General features: G+C 36.7%; 5 protein-coding genes across 6 annotated transcripts; 4 read left to right on the top strand and 1 right to left on the bottom strand.

Annotated features, from left to right (window-relative positions):
• Window positions 1-1,027: 1,027 nt before the first annotated feature.
• Window positions 1,028-3,293, top strand: LOC102631239 (beta-carotene isomerase D27, chloroplastic). 2 transcript variants are annotated; one of them, XM_006476218.4, is made up of 6 exons: window positions 1,028-1,660; window positions 1,797-1,889; window positions 2,036-2,097; window positions 2,306-2,412; window positions 2,563-2,658; window positions 2,730-3,293. In XM_006476218.4, exons 1-6 carry the CDS (start codon window positions 1,274-1,276, stop codon window positions 2,780-2,782), a joined length of 798 nt encoding a protein of 265 aa, XP_006476281.2. In that variant the 5' UTR covers window positions 1,028-1,273; the 3' UTR covers window positions 2,783-3,293. The 2 variants fall into 2 exon arrangements, with proteins under 2 accessions (XP_006476281.2, XP_006476282.2); XM_006476219.4 differs by having other exon boundaries at window positions 1,084-1,660; window positions 2,733-3,293.
• Window positions 3,294-4,579: 1,286 nt separating this feature from the next.
• LOC102577970 (acidic cellulase) lies at window positions 4,580-7,020 on the top strand (the record flags this gene model as incomplete). The annotated part of the gene is given in 7 exon segments (NM_001288865.1): window positions 4,580-4,832; window positions 4,917-5,126; window positions 5,403-5,603; window positions 5,693-5,785; window positions 5,867-6,028; window positions 6,127-6,238; window positions 6,343-7,020. Coding segments are annotated over 7 exon segments (1,518 nt in total). The 3' UTR covers window positions 6,840-7,020.
• A 5,853-nt stretch (window positions 7,021-12,873) lies between these two features.
• On the top strand, window positions 12,874-14,762 carry LOC102630655 (protein CANDIDATE G-PROTEIN COUPLED RECEPTOR 7). The gene has a single exon (XM_006476216.4). It carries the CDS (start codon window positions 13,159-13,161, stop codon window positions 14,461-14,463), a length of 1,305 nt encoding a protein of 434 aa, XP_006476279.2. The 5' UTR covers window positions 12,874-13,158; the 3' UTR covers window positions 14,464-14,762.
• A 3,119-nt stretch (window positions 14,763-17,881) lies between these two features.
• On the top strand, window positions 17,882-19,686 carry LOC102617571 (protein BRANCHLESS TRICHOME). Its single transcript, XM_006477442.4, has one exon. It carries the CDS (start codon window positions 18,459-18,461, stop codon window positions 19,491-19,493), a length of 1,035 nt encoding a protein of 344 aa, XP_006477505.2. The 5' UTR covers window positions 17,882-18,458; the 3' UTR covers window positions 19,494-19,686.
• A 2,661-nt stretch (window positions 19,687-22,347) lies between these two features.
• LOC107176066 (uncharacterized) lies at window positions 22,348-26,381 on the bottom strand. Its single transcript, XM_052437984.1, has 4 exons — window positions 25,771-26,381; window positions 23,651-25,405; window positions 23,005-23,563; window positions 22,348-22,950 (listed from the first exon to the last, which is right to left on the bottom strand). The coding sequence occupies exons 1-4, from the start codon at window positions 26,379-26,381 to the stop codon at window positions 22,348-22,350; spliced, it is 3,528 nt and encodes a 1,175-aa protein (XP_052293944.1).
• Between the last annotated feature and the right edge of the window lie 1,579 nt (window positions 26,382-27,960).

The following is a 27,960-nucleotide window of genomic DNA, read 5'->3' as shown; positions in this document are numbered from 1 at the left end:
TTATCTCAATAATTTTCACTTATGAATTAACTTTATTTATTTTCACCATTATTCATCATAATCAAAGAATACGAACTCATCAGCAATAAAATTTATAAAATAATCTTATCAGAAAATCTATAAATATGGTGACGATATATAAACCTAAGGTGTGAAATCTATTGTAAATTTCAAATTTGAAGTTGTAATGAATCCCGAATTCCTCTGCTTCCTAGCTCTTGACACCCCTTTAAAATTCTCAGCACACCCCTTTTAGCTTTGTTTCTTTGAATATCTCGACTCAATTTATAAAATATAAACCTATAAACTAAAATTACCATCTTGCCATAAAACAAAGGGAGTATTGCTTTTAAGTTTTTATTTATAAAAATACATACAAATCTTAAAATTTTTTAAAATTATTTTTTTATTACATATTTTATATCTCCATAACCCTAAAACTGTTATAAGTAATTTATTAAAAGAATAATTTACTTAAGTGTTTAATTAAATTTTCCATTCAAAATAAGAAAAGAATTTATTTGTCCTTAGTTATTTAAGTAGTTTTATTCAGATGTTGTACGAAAAATTTAAAGGGGTGTCAAAAGGCCTATGTATCCTAATAGAATTCCCATTATGCCCATCCCCATTGGGTCTGGCCGCCCACTAGGGTAGAGAAACCTCCCTAAGCCCACGACTAATTTGTTTCGTGTACTGTTTCAATTGGCTGTTGTCAAAACTCTAAAAAAGATTAGAGGTGTCAGAATGTCGATCATATTCTATTATTCATGCAGTCCGTGGGGTCAAATATCGCCTGTCCATATTATGTCCACTAAACTTAGATCTTGGCCTCTATTCTATAATAGGAGTATTTTCAGAATCCAATTAACTGCTAAAATTCAAGCGTGGCATGTATCATTGCCTCAAATTCTTAAATCGATTTGAGACCTGCATGCTTGGCCCGACCACACAGCTCTTATTTGTAAATTTCTGACGCGGAATTCCTTTGTTACCCTCCTCAAAAATTTAATTGTAACCGGTATATGCATATACGAACAAAAGAAAAGTGGGTCAATTTGGTTATTCAATCAGTCTAAAATTAACCAAGAAGCAGATAATCTCTCCCGGAAATGTATGTGTGGACAGAATTTTGTTTAATGGAAGCTAAAGCAGGACACTTAAGCAGGCATCTGCTCTTTAGCCTTCTGGGATCAACTTTAAACAATTCTAACCAGCACATTATTTTGATTTATTTATTTATTCTTCGCTGAAATTCAAACTCTGTGTAATATTCATGGTGGTTCTAAGTCTGCAAGTAGTCAGGTTTCCTACTCCTCCGTATCAGATTTCATTGCGCAGACAAAGCACTGATAAGATTACCCGGTGTGGGATAGCAGAGCCATCAGGGGAGCCTGCTCCTTTGGGGCAGAAAACAAAGTACAACGACGGGTTCTTTGAAAAGGCATTCATGACATTATTTGCACGCAAGATGGAGAAGTTTGCATCTCCGGCGAAATCCAAAACTGAGACTAAGAAGAAGCGCTGGTTTGATTTTGGTTATGATTATGAGAGTTTTGTTGATGTGTCAAAGAGAGTAATGGAAGGAAGGTCTCGCCAGCAGCAGCAAGAAGTTGTCAGGGAAGTGCTTTTGTCCATGCTCCCTCCTGGTGCCCCAGCTCAGGTGCATAATTGTTGCATCTTAAACTCTTCAAGGATTTCAATCCATTTTTTTCTTCTTCTTTTTCTTTTTTGTGGTACAATTTGTTTTTGAATGGTTGATTAATGAATAATTAATTAAGTGGTTGTGATTTATGCAGTTCAGGAAATTATTTCCTCCAACAAAGTGGGCTGCTGAATTCAACGCTGCACTGACAGTGCCTTTCTTCCACTGGCTAGTTGGACCTTCTGAGGCATGCTGCTAATTTCTTTTGCCCACAATCTGATGTGCATTGCTTCATTTTGCTTCTTTATTTCGTGTATTTTGCAAATAGAAAATAAAATAGTAGTAGTAACAATTCTTTTATTCTTTGTGTTCTAATGGGTGAGTACTTGGTAGGTTGTGGAAGTGGAGATAAACGGGGAGAAGCAGAGAAGTGGAGTTCATATAAAGAAGTGCAGGTAGAAACTCTCTAGTCATTTAGCCAACAAAGATATTGTAGTATTTGCATAATAGTTAATTTGGTCTCTCGGATTTCCTTTGCTTTCCATCTGTGCAGCAGATATTTGGGGCTGGATTTATGGCATGCAACAAATAATTAACAGATTTTTTTTTTTTAATTTATAATAAAGCTGAAATGCTAATTGCAATTTTTGACAACCGGTTAAGGTACCTGGAGAACAGTGGTTGTGTTGGAATGTGTGTAAATATGTGCAAGTTTCCTACTCAAGATTTCTTCACCAGGGAATTTGGTCTTCCACTAACCATGATACCCAGTATGTCTCCTCATACTCTTTGCTTGCGCCGTAATTTAACATTGATACTGCAGTACTAATCAATTTACAGTAATACATACAAATTACATGTAAATAATCGTCTATTCGTTTACAAACAAACCCTAAACTCTGCATATTGTTTGTCCTCAGATTTTGAAGATATGAGTTGTGAAATGGTATATGGCCAGGTTCCACCCTCATTTGAAGACGATCCAGTGTCCACCCAGCCCTGTTTCACAGACATATGTGAGTTTCTGAAACTTCTATACACTGTAATTAATGAAAATTTTCTTGCTTTCTAACCGTTGCATAATCAGCAGGTTCAAATGCGAACCCCAGCTCCCCAGTCTGTCCCAAGTTACAAGCATGACGAGTTCCCATTCCGAGCTCATTTAGCTTCCAGTCGTACATCTCCATAGTCAATCTGTCTTGGCCGGTTGGCCCTACAATGTATAACATAGTATGCACCATTACAAACTGAAATTAGGCAACGCTACAAGAATCCCCTTTTTTGTGGCTTTTTTTTTGGTGAATTTCAGATAAACTGATGCTTGGGTTCCCTATAAGCCCTTGGTGACAGCAGATATTGCGGAACCGGATATGAGAAATAATGCCAATGGCATGACTTTGAAACCAAATGTACTTACTGTAAAGTATCAATTGCGCCATTTATGGGCTACATATTGATACTTTGTAAAAAGGAACATTAGCTATCACCAACCAGAAAATACACTGAAAAATGAAATCCATCCGTGAGGAAATCGATACTGCTGACAATACTTGGTTGTTGAATTGTAAGTAAAGATCAGTTGTAAATTTATTGCGCCTATACTTTGAAGCAGAAATACTGCAAAACATCATTGAATGAAGTAGATTCTACATATGTTTTTAGTGGCATCTTGGTATTTGTTGAAAGAATAGCCTGTAAATTAAATTCAAGTTAAATAAGGGTAACAGTACGGTGACTGTCCTGATCAATCAGGATAAAAAAATTTGGTGCCAATTCAGTGGCAATTTATGAATTTGAGACATAAGCAAATTTTCCAAACAACGAGGGTGCTTTTTACTGTGTTGATATGTGGAAAATCAGCAAAGCTGGTTTTGGCTTTCTTGTAGCAGAAAATCTGTCGATTTGACAAGTGGGTTCGTTCATTTTCTTCACAAAATGCATCGAATGCGGAATGACTCAGCTAACAAACAAATATAAGTTCTGGTAATTTCCCAAATTGGCATGTTGCCTTGAAAGGATCTTCTCACCAAAATCAACCTATGTCATCAGGTAATTCAAGATAATTATGACCGATAAAACAAAATCTTTTCCATAATTTCATTTTTTATCGAGTAGATCAATAGGCCGTCTCAAGAGAAAGTTACTCATTGCATACTTTATAATTTTGTCATAGTTAATAATGGCGAGGCAAGCGTTCATACATTTGCTTCTGGGTTTCCTCTAAAATGCCGAAATGTTTATCCACTGATCTCTGGAAAGTTGGCCAAGAATCAAGGCGCATTTATGCAAGAAGATGAAGAAAATTCTGAATTTTTTTGACCATTTATTTCATATGAAACTCTTATCACATGATAGTTAGATATTATAGTTGGACCGCAGACACACCTTTAACTAACAAAACTGTTATGCTCTGTTCTGTTCATTCAAGTTGCTAACCGCACAATCTTCAATTCTATCAGAAAAGGCCTCAATTCGTTTCACGTGAGACGAAGTCCGTGACTTCTTTTTGCTACGGACAAATTATGTTTCTACAAAATCCATCCACACTATGCTCCAGCATTAATCACGGCATCCAATGCTGAAATCAAGTCTTACCCTTAATTTTCTCTCTCAATTTACGCAGTTTTAAGACTTTTTTTTGTATAATCAACGGGGAATTTTTGCCTCTTTTATCAAATGTAAAACTTTTAACACACGAGAAGCAATACTGACAAGTACTGAGAATTAAACAAGTATACACTTGTCTTTATCGTCTTTGTATCCTAGACTTTAAGGCTCCGATAGCTTATATTACGGATAAATTTTGAATATTGACCCCGCAGCAAATGTCCAAATTTACGCAGTTGATCCCGTGAGCAGCATCATTCCTGCCTGCTTTGCCTATAAATGGCGTCATCTGACGTGAATGTATTTCACACCCACCAATACCAAGGCCTCTAATTTTTGCATGGTACTGTCAATACTACGGAAAATGGATCCTGTTACTAAATTTTCACTAAATTTGCAGATTCTTGGCTTAACTCTTTGTGCACTTAGCTTATTGTGCTCGGCCTTCACTTTTCAAGATTACTCTGATGCTCTTGGGAAGTCCATTCTCTTCTTTGAGGGACAGCGGTCTGGAAGATTGCCGCCTAACCAGCAGCTTACATGGAGGGGCAATTCCGGGCTATCTGATGGTTCCTCTTATCATGTATACATTATTACATGGCTAATCATGCTTAACTGAACAGTTTTATATATGTTGACTGAGGTGTTACATGGGATTTGATTTCAGGTTGATCTAGTGGGCGGATATTATGATGCTGGTGACAACGTCAAGTTTGGCCTTCCAATGGCTTTCACAACTACATTGTTGTCCTGGAGTGTGATTGAATTTGGAAGCTCAATGCAGAACCATCTTGAGAATGCCAAAGCTGCCATCCGTTGGGGCACAGATTATCTTTTAAAGGCATCTACTGCAACCCCCGGCGCCTTATACGTCCAGGTGAGTTAAACAAAATGCTTTGATGTTTTGTTTACAAACTAACCACCAAAAAACAAACTCAAACAGAGAATAACAATCCTTGGTGTCTCATTCAGCAAATAACAAGTTTTACATCGGTGACACGACAAAAGGGGATTGACCATAAAGAAGAATTAGACGGATGAAATAGTTATAATCATTTTTGAAGAAAAAAGAAAAATAATTAAACAATGTCTATCTACTACAGTCTTGTGCAAAAGAGCAACATTATATGTGATGTGGTACTTGACGCAACAGGTAGGGGATCCAAACATGGATCACCACTGCTGGGAGAGACCTGAAGATATGGACACACCACGAAATGTTTACAAAGTCTCAACACAGAACCCAGGTTCTGATGTAGCAGCAGAGACAGCGGCAGCACTGGCTGCAGCTTCAGTAGTGTTTAAAGACTCCGACCCTTCTTATTCCACCAAATTGCTTAAAACGGCCATGAAGGTGAACATGCACGACAAACTGCATCGTTTTTCTTTGCCAAATATTTTACTACTTCCATTCACTAAGAAAATGGATTGTGTGGGGTGCAGGTATTTGATTTTGCAGACAAATATAGAGGTTCTTACAGTGACTCTCTCAACTCAGTGGTCTGCCCATTTTACTGCTCATATTCAGGATACCTTGTAAGACACATCACACATATTACTAATTGCATTACTTGATGTCAACCACAAGTATTGATCCCAATTATTAATTATATTTAGGATGAGCTCCTTTGGGGTGCCTCATGGCTACATAGAGCTTCACAGAACAGCTCATACTTGGCTTACATCCAATCCAATGGCCACATATTGGGGGCTGATGATGATGACTATTCCTTCAGTTGGGACGACAAGCGGGCAGGAACGAAGGTCCTTCTTTCCAAGGTTTACTTTACTTCCAAAGCTCCTGCCTGCCTGCCCCTCTTGCAATATTTTAAAGCTCAGATAGATCCTTAATTAAGTTTTGGATATTTGCCACACAGGGATTCTTGGAGAAGAACACACAAGAATTTCAATTATATAAAGCACACTCGGACAACTACATATGCTCGCTGATTCCAGGGTCATCTAGTTTCCAAGCTCAATACACCGCAGGTCTGGTCAACGAGCCATTAGTTGCTCTTTTCTTTACTCTGCGTCTCTTCTCTTCTAGGAAATTAGCAAGCAAAGGAAGTGTATATAACACAATATTTTTGCAGGGGGGCTTTTCTACAAAGCAAGTGAGAGCAATCTTCAATATGTAACAACCACAGCTTTTCTCCTCTTAACGTATGCCAAGTACCTTAGCTCAAATGGAGGAGTCGCAACATGTGGGTCGTCAACCGTAAAAGCAGAAAATCTCATAGCCCTAGCAAAGAAGCAAGTGGATTACATATTAGGCGATAATCCAGCTAAAATGTCTTACATGGTGGGCTTCGGAGAGAGGTATCCGCAACATGTTCATCACAGGGGTTCATCTCTACCGTCCATCCATGCACATCCTGATCACATTGCCTGCAACGATGGATTCCAGTACCTCTACTCTAGATCACCCAATCCAAATGTTCTCAGTGGAGCTATATTAGGTGGGCCTGATAATAGAGACAATTTTGCCGATGATCGTAATAATTATCAGCAGTCAGAACCAGCTACATACATCAATGCGCCGTTTGTTGGTGCTGTTGCTTTCTTCTCATCCAAAACCACCACAAATTAACTAAAATGTTCTTTGTTTCTTTCTTGAGGATTGGCGTGAATCTGTCTTATCCTGTGTGATGTGAGAATTTGAGAAGTTTGGTTTACAATGCTTCCAATTCCACGTCAGAACTGTAACCTCTAATAATTCTTCTCTTGAGTTTTTGAGTAATATGGTAAGTAATATATCAATTATGGCAAAAGAGATATCTTTGCCAACTTTGAGTTAATGTTGACTTTCTTACCGTTTAATAAAATGAATCAATTTTTTAAAAAATAAAAAATCGGAGTAATTAATTAAACTCAGGACCTTGCTGAAAAGTAAACAGTATTTAGGAAAAAAATTGAAATTAGACTAATCAACTTCCTTATATAAAGCCTCTCAAAAAAAAACTTCCTTATATAAAGGATAAATGTTTGAGAAGTCTTATCTTTCTAATCATTTTCATAAATCCATTATCAAAATTAGCCATATAACATTATTCTTTTAATCATAATAGCCACATACACCCAATTTAGATCTAATTACCTTAAAATAAACCTGCTAAACCTATTTGGTAACACCCTATTCCACAAAACTGCCTACAAAAACTAAACACAAACTCCACAAAACTCCACCCATTTCATGATTTCACTTCTCTTCTCACATGCATCAAACAACAATTGCTAGCTAGCACTTAAGATGAATCAATCAAACCAAAAGAAAAAAAAAAGGATCGAGAAGGAATTAAAGTTAGTGTTTTTAAAATTTAGATTGAAAGATTAAGTGAGTTTTATGTATGGATTTTGTAGAAAAAGATATCTTTATCAATTTTTATTACAATGTGGGTAGATATTTGCTTGCGCGAGTCCATAAATTAGGTAAAATATGGATAATTTTGTATTTCAAGATATTGTAGAGGAAATCTAGACCACGAGTGATGGAAGCCTAAATGTGGGACATCTTATCGTAATTGTATTTTTAATGTTAATTATTTGAGGTTAATTTTATTTTTAAAGAAATGCAACTGTTGTTTTAGTGATGTAATTATATTAATTTTATTTTGCTTCAATTTTAATGGAATCAACAATTGTGCTTAAAATGTGTTTTGGCAAATTGTGGGAAACTTATGTTGATGGTCGTATGAAATACAAGAATGGAAAAGTTAAGAGCATTTTTTCAATGGAAATATGCAACTTTGCCACAACTCTTTTATTTTTTACTGTTCTATTCCACGTTTTATGGTTCCTAAATTTATTTTGATGCCCCTCTGGAAAGTTTGAACTCATTGCGATATGTTTGCATTTTTTTCCTGATTTTCACTATTTTTAACACTAGAAAATATAAAAAAAAATTCCGAGCCCGATTCAAAATCAGCATCATTTTCCTTGAGTCCTTGAATTTTTCTCTACAATGGTGCAAAGTCAAAATGTTAAATAAATACATGATACCTCAAAATATGAAATAAGTACATGATGAAACTCCATTAATGTTCAAGAGTAGGCTTTTCTATATAATAACTCTTATAAAGAGATTTAAAACAATCTTCTTTCTGAGTAAATTCCCAAGGCTATTGCTAAAAGTTGGTGTAGGTCTAACATTAAATAAAATATATACATTAGCATAAACATTCAACAATTGCCATTATCGGGGAATTGTTACGATAAACTTTATCATCGCTTGCATAACCAACATGCATTAAGTCTCTTTTCCTCACGTGTTTTATTAAAACCTATGCTTGCTAGCCAATGAGGAAGGAAAACTTTGAGAGGCAACAACTTCTTAAAATATTCATCGTCCTCGTAAAGATCAATCAATGAGTCAATAAGCCATATCTCTTTTTTATTAAGATTCACTCAGGCCAACAACCAATATTGTTTCTTAAAATTCATTGTCATGTAAACCTATATATCAAATTTATTGAACTGTAATTGCAGTCTAATTATTATTAAGTAAAGAAATTAAAACCAAAAATAATAATTTGTTTACATATGATATTGATGTTCAACCAACACTTAAACAATGTGTCATCCAACTATATTCATAGCAATTAATATCTCGATAAATTATTTCCAAAATATCACATTTCCCTTAATTCCATAATGCTACCAGAATGAACCTAATCATGATGTAACAGTAAAATGAAAATTTTGGATAATCTCATCACGTAGTAGTTAACTAATAGGAAGGTTTCTTACATAAAAACCAAATATTTGTATGCGTGCAACGCAAAGGTAAAGCATTCGAATATTGCAAGTATGCATAGACATACTATCAGATCAGTTATAGAAGATTAGAAAAAAAATAGATTCAACAAATTCAATGATCAAGATAATACAATGATTAAGAACACTGCCTTATCTATCAGCCATTCGTGTGAACCGCTCCTATAGTCACAAAAAAATATATCTAAAAAAATATTTCCCAAATGTAATAGACCGACTCACTGTGATTTCTTCATGATACCACTACTTAAATTCATAAAATATATTAGATTACTAAGCCATTTTAATGGATTTGTGTTAATAAATATTATATTAACCATATTTGTAAGTTCATTTGCGAGAAGACTTTCAACATTATAAACTTTCTGCATTTTAGGTGGGGAATTGTGTATGGAATGCTTAGTATATGCGACTTCTTTAGTTGACATCCAAACAAACTCATTCATGGTGACTTTTGCTAGTATACAAACACTTCCATCATGGAGGTTCCTCGCCCAACTATATGTTGGAGTTTTTCTTTTGTTACTCTCATCATATTCAAATGGCTTGATATCAGGATTATATAATTCTCTAAAATTTAGAGGTATTTGTCAAATGAGGATTCACCATATGAGGTTACAAATGAAGAGTAAAAATAAAAAGTGAATTTTAATGTATGTATAACTTGCATACTCAATGTGAGCGTCGATATGAGAATTCACCATATGATTGTGAAAATGTGGAATTAGTGTTTGATGCAATAAATTCCATGATTGCATGTTTCATCTAATCAAATCTCGTTTTTACCTCACCAAACACCTTCCGATCTTCAACCATTGCCATTTTTATTTTAGCCATTTCGATCTTAATTTCAACAACATCAAGCTCAAGCTTTTTTAGTTTATGGAAGACATAATCATATCATATCGATTCTTTAACTTGAATGTAAGAAAAAAATTACTCTTGAGGCAACTTCTTTAGTTATTTTAAACTTTAAATCGAACGTAAAGTGCCAAAAAAACTAAACTCAATAGTATCTAAATCCTCTGTTTTGTAGAAACTATTAGCTAGGTTGTGTGACATAAAGTTATTTATAAGTGAATTGCAAGCGATGACCATCAAATGGTGGTCATCTGATGGCAGTATGGTACTATTATGTTTTAGCTTTTCCACAAGTTATTTAACTACATAAAGTAATTTACAAATTTTCAGTTCAGCAAAATGAATTGCAAGTAACCAATTTATATTACAAAATCTTCTCCCCTCATCGACAGAAGTCAAAAACTTAGTGCAGTATCTCCTCATAGACTAATAGTATGGTTCTTTGTTCTCTTTACCAATCCTTTTCAAAACTTGCTTTAACTCCACTTGCATAAGCAATTAAAAAAATTAAGTTTGCATGGTTGTAGAGAAATAAATACTCAAAATTACATGCTTTAGCTATATTTATAGTAGATGCTCTAAATTTCTCTAACAAATCCAAACATTATACAATCTTAAAGTCTGTCCACTTGAAGTAGTGAGGACGATTCATTTTTATAGGGTTGGTATACTTTAATGTGATTTCTCCAATTGCTTTAAAAATATAACCTAAATGAAAAAAAATTATAAGACATTATATTATATTTATGCATAGTTAATTCATATTTATATTTTTTAAGCACCTGTACATTATAAGAAAAGACAGAGAAATTATAAGCTTCATGTTTATGTTGCTTACTTGTTTCTTTTCTTATATTTTCAGCTTTCCCATTCAATGAACTACTTATTTGATCATAAATAATATTCTATGAATGTGTTCCACAAGAGAAGTTGTTAACACATCTTAAATCTACGATGGCATATAATATAAAATTACTTATTGACCTTTCATTGGGTCTTGCTCGCAAGATTGCCTACAAAATAGAACAAAGCAATTCTCAATGCACTATCGTCATTGATTTTAGTGAAATCAAATTCTTCAAACATTTTGTCTAATTCTTTAAGGAGAAAGTCATCATTGTTATCAAAATAAACATCATCTATTTGCTGCCTATTTTTTCAAACTCTCCCAACTCTTCCAATTGACCACATTTAAGTCATGTTGTAAGGCACTATTCTCGAATTGAGAAATGCTCCAATTCATTGTCAACATGAAACCATATTTGGTATTCATCAACTTTTCGCACGACTTATCTAAGCACAAATTGTGCACGAGCTTACCATTAAATCCAATTTCCTTAATAGCTAAAAAATGCCCAAATATTGATTTCTTAAACAAAATTTATCACTTATCAATCAACTTTCTTTGTATAAGGCCAATCACTCTCTTCGTTTTGGTCACATTTTTAGAACACTTGGAAAGTAATCCGAAATTGGTATCTGTAGTGTCCAAGGCAACATTTCATTGGAGAACATATTTGAAAGTTAAATACAATAGTATTAGAATAATATTTAAACAAATAAAAAAATACATATTTGGGATAGTCAAAGCAAAGGATTCCATTCCTATGTGAATGCGAGCAATGGACTTTATCGCCCGTATTGGCAATCGACAGCATCACCTGCATTCCACTTGAAACCAATGCTCTGTGTGTGTGTGTGTGTGTGTGTGTGTGAAATAGGTGTAGTGTGTGTGTGTGTGAAATAAGTGTAAAATTCATTTTATTTAGTGCTTTCGATACAGGAGAATAACTCAGCAAATTCATTGAGATAATAAAAAAAAAATCTTAAAGGTATTTTAAAGACACATATTGCACTATATTTTACAAACAATATCTTAAGAAAAATTTTGAATTCTTGATGCCAAAAAATATGCTAACATTACTCATTTATCAATAATAATCCGCCAATCAATTGAAACTTGTTGTGATAGTGTGAGAGAGCCATACCTTTGAGTTGAAGTCGATCCTCATGCCGTCGTCAATGTCTGCTTTGTTGTTGATGATGGGGGTTGTGATAATGTGATCGTGATGATGGGGGCTGTGATGATATGATGGTGATGATGGGGGCTGCGGTGAGCAACATAGGAGATATGAGTGATGACGAAATTTGGGCGATGCACTAGTTGCTTTGGATTTAATTTGTTTGTTTCAAAGGCAATTTGATCCAAATTCGGTGTATATGGCAATTATGATAGAAATTTTGTTATATTGCTAATTTTGAGAATGCATTTATGGAAATCGTTGGATAAGAAATTTCCCCGAATGTTTTAAGATGTTACCAAATTTATGCCTGCGAAAAACATCCCATGTCCCTCCACTTGCCGCTGGTTGGATTATTCTTACTTTTTTTCTTTCTTTTGCTTTCTTCCACCATCTTCCTTTTACACTCAAAGATACCCTAAATTAAGCTTTCCCGCTAGCAGTTGCGTGTAATTTTAACAATTGAAGTGACATTCCAGGTAAATTTAGCACCAATTCTCAATTTGTATAGCATTACTATTTACTACTACTCGTGGATTAAAGAAAGAGGGTCATAACATAATAAAGAGTGACCGAATCAGCATTAATTAAATAAATTCCTCACCATGGACCGTTAATTCACTAGCAAGCTTAATATTAATAATAATATATATGTCGTCAGGGCTCTCAATAGCTTTCTTTAAAGAAAGGACCTTTTCAATATCTCGGTTGGAAAGGAACCTTTAGCCGATAAAACTAAAAAGTACCACAAGAAGAAAAGAGGCCAAGAATCTTCCCGTCGGGCCAAATAAAATTACCATCATGCCCACAGAACACCATCAGAGCAGAGGGCCAACTTTTGATGGCATTTTGGTAATGATGCAAAAGAAAAGGCCCACGTCTGTGACGTCTTCTCTTACACTAGAATAAATTTAAATTCTACCTTGCCCTGCCTTGAATAAATTAATTTCCTTGATAATAAAAATAAAAATCAAACCAACACAAATACGAATACGAAATTCATTCGTTGAAGTGTTAACATTTGTCATCATTTTTATAATTTCCAATTCTCGTTTGCTTGCTTTGGTGGTAATTGGTAATAGAAAAAAAGGCCATAAAAGTAAAACAGTGAGCAAAGAGGGAGGGGGGAGAGAGAGAGAGAGGCAGAGGCGCCGCACAGCACAGCACTAATCTCATCGACATCGTCGTCAGATATCAGTTAGACAGATCTGATCTGGAAAACTGAAGCCGGGTTTGCAATCAGAAGACAAATCAATGGGTGTCTCAAAATCCTTGGTTTTCTGTGTGTTGGTCTTCCAATTGCTTTCCCTTTCATCGGCCGCGATCCGATTCAACGAGATTCGAAACGATAACCGCCCGATAATCCCGTTCGACGAGTTTGGGTTCACACACCGTGGCCGTCTCGAGCTCAACGTTTCCAAAATCTCCCTTTCAAACCCGGACCTCGACTTCTCCAAGGTCGGATTCTTCCTCTGCACTCACGACTCATGGCTCCACGTGCTCCAACAGCTCGAAGACGGAGAGATCACGTGCGTTCTCCAGTCCGATCTAATCAAACAAGTCTTCACCTTCAACAACCTCAACGGCAAATCCGAGTACAGCACCATCTATTCCGAGAACGACGCCGATCAATACACGCTCGTTTTCGCCAATTGTCTCCAGCAACTCAAAGTCTCCATGGACGTCAGATCCGCCATGTACAATCTCGAAGGAAGATCCAACAATCGCGATTACCTCTCCGCCGGCAAGACGATTCTGCCTAGGATCTATTTCCTCTTCTCCCTAATCTACTTCATCCTCGCCGGTCTCTGGATCCACGTCCTTTACAGGAAACGACTCACTGTTTTCCGCATCCACTTTTTCATGCTCGCCGTCGTGGTCCTCAAAGCGGTGAACCTCTTGTGCGAGGCCGAAGATAAATCGTACATCAAACGCACCGGCAGCGCCCACGGCTGGGACGTCTTGTTTTACATGTTCAGTTTCCTGAAAGGAATCACGCTTTTCACGTTGATCGTTTTGATCGGTACCGGATGGTCCTTTTTGAAGCCGTATCTGCAGGATAAAGAGAAGAAAGTCCTGATGATCGTGATCCCACTCCAGGTCGTTGCTAATATTGCGCAGGTGGTTATTGATGAAACGGGCCCGTATGGTCAGGATTGGATCACGTGGAAGCAAGTATTCTTGCTTGTGGATGTTGTGTGTTGCTGTGCCGTTTTGTTCCCCATCGTTTGGTCGATCAAGAACCTGCGTGAGGCTGCCAGGACTGACGGCAAAGCCGCGGTTAATTTGATGAAGCTCACACTGTTCAGACAGTACTATATTGTGGTTATCTGCTACATTTACTTTACTCGGGTGGTGGTCTATGCACTTGAGACTATTACTTCCTACAAGTATCTGTGGACAAGCGTGGTGGCTGGAGAATTGGCCACGCTGGCATTTTATGTGTTCACCGGTTACAAGTTTAAGCCCGAGGCACATAATCCGTACTTTGTGATTGATGATGAGGAGGAAGAGGCTGCTGCTGAGGCATTGAAGCTTGAAGAGGAGTTTGAATTGTGATTGACACCATCCAAATGGGAGAGTAGGAGACTCGAGGTAGAAATCTTGCCTACTCATATTGGTTCGTTTTTGTCTGGTGGAATTAGTAGGTTACTTTTTTCAACTTTGATATATGTCTGTGAATCTTATAGTACATGTAATACTCATACATGATATTTGAATTTCTTTTTGAGAAATGATTGTGCTTTTATTTCAAATTATCTAATGTGGATGATGTGTAATCAAATGAAAAACTAGACATTTCATAGCCTTGAAGAAAGAAATAAAATATATGCAGCACATAGTTATTCTGATGGTGACCAGTTGCTTTTTAGAAACAAACGTGTTTTTGTGTATATTTATTTTGGCTTGTGTATCTCCTGCTTTTGTGAGGGAAATAGTCTCCCTTAAATTTTGGCTTGGAAAGGTAGTGGATGTTTTGTTACCAATAGTTTATTTTTATTTATTTTTGTGTATATATATATGCATAAAGTTGATTTATAAGGTGTGCAGTTTTGAGAAGTACATGTGGCAAATTCTGTTTCTGTTAAAGAAGCACCTACAAGTAATTTAGAATAGACTAATCACAGCATTTCTGTTAAAAAAAATTTCATAACATGAGGGTATGCTTTAAGAAATGTGGCATATCAAGTTTTTCATATCATGAGGAAATGTACCAAGTAATGTTAAATTGAAAGTGTAGTAGCACTTTTATTGACTCTGTGAAATTGATTTACTCGTTTGCTCATCCTGATAAATGAAAATATAACCCTGTTTTAACACCAAATAACTGTAATGGATGTTTCGATGTTCATAGTTCTGCTTTCTTGTCTGATCACATGTGCCATCTCTTTACAGATTGATGGTTTCGCATGTATGCATTATATTCTGTATTGTTGAATACATAACTTTGTTTTATGTTTAGATTTTTATTTATTTACTTCCTTTTCAGATTCCTTTCTCCTAAGATGGTGGTTTTAGTTGGTTTTTTTGAACAAAGATGTTTTAGGACATTTTACAGACACAAAAAAGAGTGTACTTTCTTCTCTTGGGTTAAATGATAGGGGCGCAGTAATCATTTATTGTCCAGCTTTAGCTGATTACAGGTTTGTTTGGGTTTGTGGATAATTGCTAAGTTTTCAAGTCCAGATGCCATCAAGTATGATGTTTCACACTTTTATGCCAAATGTCTTATTTCTTTATATTTAATGTTTTAGTGCTTTAACCACATAACTCACTGGTCTTAGGCTGCTGAGTTTCGGTGAGAAATGTGGAGTTTTCGTTTGGTTGGGTTGTGTTAAATATTGTGTCAACTTGAGAAGCAAAAGAATTGCCTTAAGAGTTGGTGTTGATGTAACTCACCTTGCTTGCCTATTGTGATGGTAACCAGGAACTTCTTCAACCAAAGTCATTATTTAAATTGTATTTTGTTGGAAAGAGTAGAGATGTTATGATTCTGATTGCCTGCACTTTCATATAGGTGAAAGTCACTCCCGCCATTTTATGAATGGTTTTATGGTTTTGGTGCTCCTTTTTTAAGTAATTCATACTTTGGTTGTTATGTCATCTCTAGATTCAGTTTTTGATTATTTAAAATTGATGAATTATGAGCTTGTGTGAGCTAGTTAGTCCTTGTGATTTCATTGTCAGGGCCGTGCCTGGCCCTTGGTTCTCTTTTCCCCACCTAATTATTCATTTGGTTGGCTTGTGTGTTTTTGAATAACATTTGGTTGGCTTGTGTGTTTTTGAATAACATTTGGTTGGTTGAGATATATGAAATGGTTGGCTGCATCTTGTAGAGAGTTATTAGGGCTGGGTAATATGGATATTGTTGATGATTCATATATGCTTCGTTTAGTTGCTTGTCCTTTTTTTTTTTATATGGTGTACGTGGAAAACATTAATACTACAATTAGAAGGTTACTGGTATTTACGATTAGAAATCTATTAGGATTACCCTAAGTTAAGTCTTATCACAACAAAACTGATGATTTCCATCCTCCCTAATCGGAGGGATATCTTCTACATTGACATTGGTAGGGAAGATGTTTGCCTCCACCTGATTATATAATTAGAAGAGAAATGGTTGACACGAGGACTCAAAACATTACTCTCACTTTAGTGGGGCAGCGGTTCAACACTCTTCGAGTTGCCATGGAACAGTGTCTTTGAGTAGGCATGTATAAGACCATGGCGCATGACCATGGAAGATTGCTTTATTTGTAATCTAAAAGAGATGTCCTATATAGATTTAACCATATGTAGGAATCTAGTACTCAATTGCATGTTTAAGCAGTTGTGGAATTGCTTCTTTTGCATGAAAGCCTAATTACACTAGGTGTAAGTAATTCTCTAGATGCCACGTCCCACTACTTGGTGAAAGTGAATTCAAGAATGGTGCTTCACCTTAATTGTCTTTGAGAGGCGACATTTTACTATAGCACAATCACTAACAACCTGCGACGGTATCACTTATATGGCTATTTAGGGGTCCACTGCAATTCTCAAAGCTCAAGTATATTTTTCTTCACTCGGGGTAAAGGCCGAGTGGCGAACAGAGGAGACTGTAGAAAACATGAATATTTTGGGGACTGACTGAAGTGATGATGCTTTTACCGTCCTTTCTCCTTCAAATGCTTTCCGAGTAGACATTATTTATTTGAGAAGGATTGCAAATAACTAACGGACTCATCTGATGCATTTGTCTTTATGAATCATCAAGAACATTACCGAAACGAGAGCAAAAGAACCTTTTGTAACATCCTAATTTCTGTAAAAGGATCGAGTAATTCTAAATAAAATTACCCATGAACATATTATATACATTTTCGTGTAACATTTCAGAAAAGATGGTAAGTTGGTTTCTCTACCAACAACCAGTCAAGAGTTTGACTCTTAAGATACGAAAGTAGATGCAACATGTGGACAAACTAGCCATTTACATATGATGCAAAATGTCCCACCTTGGGGTGGCAAAACTAAACCGAACCTGAAAAATTACGGGTTGGGTTTTATCTTTTGGGGTTTGGTTCATAATTTTTTTTTTAAGAAAAAAATTGAATATTTCAGTTTGGTATAAAATAGAATACTCCGGTTCAGTTCTCCATTTTAAATTTCAAATCAAAAAATCGAACAAAAAACTAAAAAAAATAATTTCTAAATTAAAGAAATGCCACGTGATATTTAAAGTAGTTAAACTGGAGTAAAATAATTTTTAAATTCGGTTCAGTGTTTCATAATTTTAAAAAAAAATCGAATTGATTAAAATTGAAACCGAACCGAATGAAAATTCTCAAATTAATTTTTTGAAATTCCTAAACTAAATAGAACCAAAAATTTCGATTTATTCTGAAACAGAACTCATGTGAATCGGTGCCCACTAGTCTGACTAAAGGAACGGAACTTGCCTAGGACTATTCTGATGAGATAATCCATTATGCAATCGAAGAGTATTGGATCTTAGTATAACATTTATTGACTTCTAAAATTTAGAAAATCCCATAGTGAGGCCCACTTTGCAACCTAATTTCTACCACGTGATAGAAAACTAGTGGACGGTCCCACGAAATTTTTTCTTCAACTAATGCATTAACCCGCACCGGCACTGATTGCTCTCTTGTCTGTACAAAGAGGGTCAAACGGGCTGGCAATTTGGGGCCTCTACAATATTGAGCCACTAGCCCACTACTTAGTTCATCACTCAAGGAGATTGCCCGGTTGAGGGCCGCATATAGAAGGCAAGAAATTTATTCGTAGAAGTAAAAGATTTAGAAATGAAGAGAGAGTACCTCCACGATACGGTGGATTTGATTAGGGAGAAGATGAGGTGCATGTGATGTATCTTTCTTTACAATCCACATCTTCAAAGCAAGCTCCAGGAGATAAGGGCCTACCTCAATTGCTTTCTTGAGAGGGGAAAAGAAAAAGAAAGCGAGCAAAAAGCTATATAAAGAAAAAGTTCATATACAAAAGTAGTAGCAATAGAAGAAGAAGAAGAAGATACGGAGGAGGTGGTGATGATGATGATCACTAGCCCTGAAAATAGTTCTAAAATTAATACCATTAGTTCTCAAGAACCCATCACCCCCACCACTTGCTCGAGCTGGAAACTTTATGAGAATCCATTTTATAATTCTCAGAAGCACCGTCAAAATCATCATGATCATCATCAATGCCAAAGCAATACCAAGCATATTCACCAGTTTCATCTTCCTGCAGTCTCAGCTCGTAAGATCGCGGCTTCTTTCTGGGATCTAACTTTCTTCAGGCCAATGATGGAGACTGAGCTAGATATCGCTCAGGCCCAGATCATGGAATTGAAAGCTGAGCTTGATTATGAACGCAAAGCACGTAAAAGGGCTGAGTCAATGAATAAGAGACTCGCTAGAGAGCTGGCTGAGGAGAGAAGAGGAAGAGAGACAATGGAGAGACTTTGTGAAGAGCTTGCTAGAGATATTTCCTCTGATAGAGAAGAAATTGATCGGATAAAGCGAGAAATGGAAGAAGAGAGAAAGATGCTCCGAATGGCTCAAGTGTTACGAGAAGAAAGAGTTCAAATGAAGCTCACCGAGGCCAAGATTCTCTTTGAAGAAAAGTTACAAGAATTGGAAGAATCTAAAAGGACTCAAATTGATACTTCAAGTACCAGGACAGAAAAGTTACGGAGGAATCAAGAGGATAAATTTCCAGGGTTTTTAACAGCTTCTCATAGCCTTTCAGGAAAATTTGCCAGGTTGGCATTGAGTAGTGAGAAATCTAGTATTGGCGCTTGCAGTAATGAGATTGATTCAAGAGAATCGACAAGGGCGGTTTCAAGTGCAAGCAATGACACTGCATCAATCGCAATTCAAAGGAGAGCACCATCAGAACCTGAGAATCCTCACATAAAGAGAGGGATTAAAGGGTTTGTTGAATTTCCAAGAGTAGTTCGAGCAATCGGATCAAGGAGTAGGCATTGGGATACAAAGCTGGAGTGTCAAAACGCTCAGCTCAGGTTTTTACTTAAACAAAGAAGCCCCATTCGATCCAATATTAATCTTATTATGAGTTGAAAATTATCATTTGCTCTGTGTTATGTATGCTTATTCTGTGTCTTGATTTCTCAATCTGTAATCTTTTTTTTTTTTTTTCTGATTTCCTTGTTGATTTGCCCCTGCAAATGGGTTAATATATAGTCAAAATTTCTTCTACCTAGAAGCTTGTAACTTTTAAGAATGATGCACGTACATATATTTTGGTTACTTATATTTGAGCTTGATGCAATTTAATTTAAGCTTTGAAATCAGAAAGTGATGCTTTGGATATCTGATCAGTGGTTGGAAATAATACAAAATTTATTCTTAGATCTATTGAAAGGTTCATCTTTTCAACTATGAAGGCACATGCACATGCTTAAACTTTTTTTTTTTAATAGGTGCAAATAAATTATGCACCTTGACTTGGATAAAAGTACAGCTCAGAGAATGCAAGGTAAATTTAATTAAAAAAGTCACTTTCTAACTCTTACAAACGTGATTGCATGATATATTATTTATAAAAGAATTTCACCTATTTTAGTCCTCTTCTAGGCTCACGGGTCTAGACATGCATTGATCAAGTAGTTCTATTTAAAAAAAAAAAGCATTTAAAAGGAGTCAGCCATTTGGTTTTAGAAATTATAGTCAATTAAACAATTATGAAAATGAAGCTTTAAAACTACAAATTCTTATAAGTTTAACATCAAATGATAATCAAAAGCTGTTCGTTGCAGCAATTTGATCCAGATTAGCATGTTACGACCAGTGGCGGATCCAGAAATTAAAATGAGGGGGGTTTAGTTTAAAAAAACTTAGATTATTTTAATGTTCACTTGAATATATTTTAAGTCTTATAAACTCAAATTTTATTACTTTTTTTTTAAATTCTAAATAATAACAACAATAAATTATTTTTTTAAATGCGTGAAAATATCATTTTTCGAAGTCTTTTTCACAAATTATTTTAAAAAATAAAATAATGTGGCTAATGCGATTTGAACTAAGATTTTGAAATCATTAAATAGCACTCTTACCATTGAACTACAAATCTTTTAATATATGAAAGATGTGTCTAAATTTATTTATTTAACTTTTTTAGAAAAAAGCTTGAGGTACATTTAAAAAAAAATTATTGGGCCTTAATTGGATCCGCCCATAATTACCACCCATAAGTAAACGACGCATCATAAGATAGAAGTTTATCAACCATGTGCGTGACTCAACGATCAAGTGCTCGCGTGTCAAAAATGGTGGGTTAAATAATAATTCTTTGATCCTAATGGGTCCAGACGTCCAGTTTATTGGTTATTGGGGATCGGGCCAGAAACATTAACAATATATTTGATCAAATGATCGCTTAAGGCTGCGTTAATTTCATTTCACTATTAATTTTGCAGAAGAGAAGATCCATCAGCGATCAGTCTTCGGCAATGATTTGTATTCGATTTAATTAGTAACTTTTGGAAAGTATTAAAAGCACTGAAAATAATTGAATCCAATGAAACCAACATAATTTGAAGGAAAATTCTTGGGTGTTTACGAAGCATTGCACCTTTTTTATTTATTTTTTATTACATGTACATTTCAATTAATTATAATGATGTGCGTACACACATAATGAATAAAATATAATACCAAAAACTTCCTCTAATTTGAAACTTACAAGTGGTTGTTAGCTATGCTCACTTTGAAGCAATTACACCCTGGAAGGCGTGCACAATTTAAAGAAATCAAACAGCAAAATACTAATGTAATTGCATGGAACTAGTCCTAGTTTGCGCAAGAACAAAATTCTGCTCCAAAGAGGGAGAAGTCTACTTGATCATAATATATGTATCATGGTGAAACTGAAATCAACTCACATTGCACCTGCCGAGAATGGAATGGAATCCTATCACTCTTTGTTCCGTTATTAATTATGTCGGATCCTAAACCAACGCTGTCGAATCCTTTACCCAACATTAGACTTATATGTAAATAATTATGTGTTGTAAATTGTCATATAAGGTTAAGTCCAATTAAAAGTGATCCATTAAGGTTTTCGGTAATTTAGACTTTAATATATCTAATAGGACATGAATCTTTCATGTTTAGAGACTTAAGTGTAATTTTTATTTCTATGATGAGTTGAAATAAAAATATTTAATAATAACAGGAAAACTTATTTATATAAGTTGTTACAATCCCTAAGTCACACGTATTATTATATTTTTTACTGACATTCCATCGTTAGAGGGAGTGCATAGAGCAGTTTAAAGGATTCTCTAGAAGAATCTATTGATTTGAAAGACAAACCACACGAGACTAGAGAGCAATTAAGTATTATAGATCCAGGTACACTTTTGCATATTCATTTATTGATTCTTATTAATACAACATAAATATTCCTACATTATAGGTGATGGTTTGCACTAAAAATTAATTGTTCTAACAAATTCTTCCTCTTCTATTTTATTGTCAAGTCAGTAGCATCACTATATTTCAATTCATGATTTTTATGCTTGTATAAGAAAAAGATTGATTATATTATTAGAGTTTGCCTATTTCTCCAACACAGACACCTTACATTTTAATGTTTATATCTAAGGTTAGACATTTTGTTTATTTATAATTCACCTTGTATAATAACTGAACAATGTTTTCCTAGCCTTAAAATTCACACTTGTACCTCGTAGTTGGAGTCGATCTATAAGGCAAAGAAAATATCTTTTTTATGCATAATCTCAATCTATATCTATTCTTCAAAAGGCATTAGGTGCAAAATAGATAAATGAATTTATACCTTTTATTAAAAAAAAAAACTAAGTAATAAATTGATAGAAATGGAACAAAGTGCACAACGCAGATCGATCTTTTTTTTTTTTTTTTGAAGGGAAAGTAAAGCTTTCCATTAAACTGACTTTGAAAACAACAGCAAAACATTTTCTGGAAAATTTTCCAGCCACAGAGCAGGTCTTTCAAAGCTTAAAGCTAATTTAGCTAATGAATCAGCTAAAGCATTACAAACTCTTGGGACAAATTGAATTCTGGAGGGATTTTGGTGCTTTAAAAACAACTGAATGTCAGCAATTGTCCAGGCTATCTCTGCCAAGCTACCCTTTCTGTTGATAGAAAGCTCCACTGCCTCTGATGAATCTGATTCGATAATCATAGGCCTGCAGTTTACTTGAAAAGCATTTTGAATACCAAAGAGGACAGCCTCAGCCTCCATATCAACCACCGAACCCCTATATGGAACTCTCTTAATAGCTGCAGCTATGATCTTTCCCCTTGAGTTCCTGATCACTACTCCCAGACCCGCCTGCTGGGTTGAAAAATTTATTGCAGCATCCACATTCACTTTGTACCAACCTTCTGAGGGGGGCATCCAGGCCTGAATCTTTTTCTTGGGAGCCTTTAAGGCAACTTGATCATTTGAGTATTTTATCCTCTTGTAGGATTCCACTATGGCTTCTGCTCTTGCAACTGGTGATAGGGGGTCCTCTTGTTTCCCCTAAAAAATTTAGAGATTTCTTGAATGCCAGATAGCCCAACAGATTGCAGTTACCATCTCCCTGCCCTCTTTGCTCCTTTTCAAAACTACTTCTTGGATCATGCTTAAGATATCTTGTTGAGCCATCATCTTTATATCTTCGTAAAATTCTGTCTTTTTCCAAACCCTTCTAACAGCCTTACATTCCAGCAAAGCATGGACCACATCTTCTCTCCTACACCCACATCTTACGCATACTGGCTCCACCACAATTTTCCTTTTCCATAAGTTGCTCGTTGTTGGAAGCAGATTTTTGACAGCCCTCCACATAAATATTTTCACCTTTTCTGGAAGCTCATTGGACCAGACGACATCCCATCGTGATTTGGAGCTATCAGAACAACTTGGGCCTTCTTTGAATTTTTCCTTCACAGCTATTTGGTAGCCACTCTTAGCTGAGTATTTCCCATGCTTGTCAAACCGCCATATCAGAGTATCTGGTTGAGGAATTCTCGGGAGAGGTAGTCTTAAGATTTCTGCTGAAGTGTTCTCTGAGAAACTTTGAGCTATTCGTTCTCTATTCCATTGCAGCCCATCCTTTATCAGATCAGCCACCACAGCTTCAAGATGAAGACTTGACCAAGGGACTGGACTGAAGCCACTATTCTGAATCTAATTTCTGCTGTGCACTGAGATTTGCTTCCCGTTCCCAATCCTCTACCTCAATCCCTCTTTTAGCAGATGTCTTCCCCAGAGAATGCTTCTCCACACGAAAGAGGGGTTAGACCCCAACTTAGCCTCCATAAATCCAGCACCTTTGAAGTATTTAGCTTTCAGAATTTTCGCCATTAAAGAATCAGGCTTGTGAAGAATTCTCCACCCTTGTTTTGCTATTAACGCTTGATTAAAACAAGAAAGATCTCTAAATCCCAGCCCTCCCTTTGTTTTTGCTTGGCACAATCTATTCCAGCTAGACCAGTGAATACTCTTTTTTCCTCCAGTAGAACCCCACCAAAACCTGGCTATAGCCTTTTCCATGTCACTGCAAAGGGTTTGGGGGATTTTGAAAACACTCATCGCATAAGCGGGCACCGCTTGAGCCACCGCTTTTATAAGAACTTCCTTCCCCCCACTGGAAAAACATTTACTCTGCCAGCTTGATAATTTACTCAACACTCGAAGCTTTATGTCGTTAAAGAAACTGATTTTTGCTCTCCCCACCATCGAAGGAAGTCCTAGATATTTCTCATGCTTGGACACTACAGCCAAATAAAAAATGTTGCTTATTTCCTCCCCCAGCTGCTGACTTGTACTAGAACTGAAAAACATAGAGGACTTTTCATAATTGAAAATCTGCCCTGAGGCTGCAGTGTAATAGTCAAAAACTTTCTTTAGCTCTCTGCACTCAGCATTAGAAGCTCTTGTGAACACTAGGCTGTCATCTGCGAACAAACGATGAGTGACCGAAATCTCTCTACTGAATTTCAAGCCGTGAAATAGGTTTTGACCTTCTGCTCTTACCAGCAAACATGAGAATACTTTAGCACACATTATGAACAGGTATGGCGAAAATGGGCATCCTTGTCTCAATCCACGTTGATGATGGATGAGACCTTTTGCCACTCCATTTATCAAGACTGAAAAGCTAGCTGTGGAGATGCAATTCATAACCAAATCCACCAACCTCACTGAAAAGCCTAGCTTTTGCATTGTTCCTTTAACAAAACTCCACTCCACCCTATCATAGGCCTTACTAATATCTAATTTCATAGCTATCAATCCATTTCGGCTCCCTCGGCTCTGTCTAATTTTGTTTAGACACTCATATCCTATGATTATGTTATCAGTTATAAGCCTATTAGGAACAAAAGCACTTTGATTGGAAGATATAATATCATTCAGAACTATTTTGAGTCTATTTGCTATTGTTTTTGCGACAATTCTGTAAATGACATTACAAAGATTAATTGGTCTGAACTCTGTCACTTTCCTAGGCTTTGACACTTTCGGGACTAAAGCAATAAAGGTGTGGTTCAAAAGAGTAAGATTACCTCCCTCATTTAGGATGTGCAGACATGTTGAAACCACCCCCTCATTAACAGAGCTCCAATGCTTCTGGAAAAAGGCCGCCGGAAGACCATCTAGACCTGGTGCCTTCGTGGGGCACATTTGAGCGAGAGCTTCGGCTATCTCCTCCTTCGTGAACAGTTGGTCTAATTGATTATTCATCTCCCCTGAAACTTTAACTGGCACAGCTTCAAGAGCTGCATTCAGCTGGGTTGGAGATGGGCTTGATGTAGTAAAAATATTTGTAAAATAATCACCAAAAAGCCTTTCTACTACCTCGGCATCTTCAGTCCAAACACCATTTTCATCTTCAATGCCCTGGATTCTGTTTTTTTTCCTCCTAGCTGAAGCCTTTGAATGGAAATATTTTGTGTTCCTATCACCCTCTTTCAGCCAATCCGCTCTCGATCTTTGCTTCCAAAAATTTCTTCATCAGCTAGAATATTATCTATCTGATTTTCAACTCGTTTTAATTCATCTCCACTTTCAAAATGACAATAATCTTTTTTCATTTTTTCCAGCTTGTTTACAAGTTTCTCCAGCTTCTTTTTCCTTCCATTAAATTCTCCATTGCTCTAAATTTTCAGCTCAGCCAAGGATTCTTTCGATTTTTTCCTGAAGATTTCAACCGGGTTGCTACTATTCCAGCAGCACTGCTCCTTCCACTCATGTTTCACAATTGTCTTGCACTTCTCGTACGGGCTCCACATATCTTCATAATGGAGTCTAGGATACGTTCTCTTTAAGTAGCCATTTCCCCTGCCTTTCTCCTACACTTCCATCATAATTGGGATATGGTCCGAACTCCACGAAGTCAAATTCGAAGCTGCCTTTTCCTGATAGAAGCTTCCCCATTTTCTGTTGCACAAGAATCTATCGAGCTTCTCTTCGATTATGTGAGGCCCAAACCTCCTATTTGACCAAGTGAAATGATATCCGCAACTTCCCAAATCTGTCAAATCACAGTCCCTCAATGCTCTCCTAAACTCATTCACCTCATTTACTCGTTTCTCCTTTCCCCCAATCTTCTCATTTAAGCTCAACACTTCATTAAAATCCCCAACACACAGCCATGGTAATGAGGACAATTGTGCTAACCTTCTCAGCAGCTCCCAAGTGTGTTTTTTTTTTTCGGATTCCGGATGTCCATAAACGCCCGTGCACCTCCAATAGCTTCCATTTTCACTATGCACCACAGCATCAACATGGTGTTTACTGTAAGACTTGATATCAACTGTAACCTCTTCATTCCACAATAAAGCCAAACCGCCCCCCAAACCCTCTCTATTAACTGCGAAGCAGTTTTGATATCTCAACCTCTTTGCTTTCTCTTGCATTTGCTTAACCTTCAATTTAGTTTCACAGAGGAACATAATTTCAGGCATATGCTCACGCAAAAGCTGCTGGGCTTCTCAGAACGTTCGGTCATTTCCCAGCCCCCGAACATTCCAACTAACGATTTTCATGGCTGTCGGCGGGGCTGTTTCCCAGCCACCGCCGATTTCTCATTTCCAGCATTCTCAAACTCCCCCTTGTCTTCCTCCTCCACATTTTCAAAGCCGAGCCCCTCTATTGCCAAGACTTTTCCAGACCGTTGGTTGCTCCCTATTTTTTGTGGGCTGTTCCCTTTGCACTTTTTTGGTTTCGGGCTTTCCCAGTTCATTGAGCTACTCCACCTTTTTAATCCCATAACTTCTTCATTTGTTTCCATATTCCCTTCTACGTTGCGGGCTTGAAATTTCCACTTTTTTTGCTTGGGCTTTGATTTATCCATTCTGAGCCCATTCTCTCCATTCTCCACTTCTGATTCCATTTGGTGTGAACACATATACATGTTTAGCTTGTGGTCCCCCTCTACTATATTGCCTTTTCTTACATTTTCTTCCCGCTCCCCTTTTCCCGCTCTATTTAATCCCACCTTTTGCATTTTTATTGACTTTTTATGTTGGAGGTTCGCTTCCCACTCTTTTTCTTTTCCATCTATAGTTCCCGCTTCCTTGTCCATCTCCCACAGCACTGCACCTCCCTCTGCTTGATTTGTACTGACATTACGGCTGGCCGCTGGCTCTGCAGTCTTTGTTGCCTCGTTCATTAATTTCTCCCCAGTCCCCAATTGATCCCTGCTCCTCGTTCCACTCAAACTCCCCATGCCCGAATCCCATTCAGGCCTATTGAATCCGTATCCTGTTTCATGAACCCGTCCATTCTGTTGGTCTTTCTCCATCATTTCATTTTCTCCAGCCCTTTTTATTAGATCTGAAGCATTTGGATGATTGTTTCTGATATCTGAATCCCATCTATCTTTCCTTCTACCCTGTTTCAATTTCTCAGTAATCGTGAGTGCTTTAAGCCATGGACCATACGGCATTTCATCCTTGGACTGAGATTTATAGTGGACACACTCTCTGTATTGGTGACCTACCCGCCCACAACAGAAGCAAAAATCCGGCAGTCTTTCGTACATGACCCGCATAGGAATGTCTTCCTTATCCTCCCCATCTTGCTCTAGCTCAATTAGTTTCTTCAAGGGCTTCGTGACATCCACAGAAATTCTCAACCTCAAAAATTGTCCAAAGCATTCCCCTGTTGCATCTGTTTCAACTTCTTCAACTTTTCCAATGACATTCCCTAGCTCCAGAGCCATCTCCTTTGACATACACATGATGGGGACATCGTGTATCTGCACCCAGAAAGATGCCTGATTTAATTTCTGCTTTTTTACATCACCAATTCTCGCTGGTTCGGTGAGCACAATGAGTGCTCTGTCAAAGTGCCAAGGGCCACCCATTAATATACTTCTCTTGTCCGCCTCAGTTCCAAACTTAAACATGAACACATTATCACCTAGACCTTCTATCTTTACTTCGCATGAGGTTCTCCAAACCTTTTGCAAAACAGACTTCAACCCCTCAATATTGACTCCCCTCGTATGCAGAACTTTCCCGATCAAACACCCCGCAACTA

The sequence above is a fragment of the Citrus sinensis genome, chromosome 3, assembly GCF_022201045.2.
Source record: "Citrus sinensis cultivar Valencia sweet orange chromosome 3, DVS_A1.0, whole genome shotgun sequence".
Classification (NCBI taxonomy): Eukaryota; Viridiplantae; Streptophyta; class Magnoliopsida; order Sapindales; family Rutaceae; genus Citrus; species Citrus sinensis.
The sequence above is the reverse complement of the archived record's forward strand: the minus strand, read 5'-3'. Positions and strand labels throughout refer to the sequence as shown.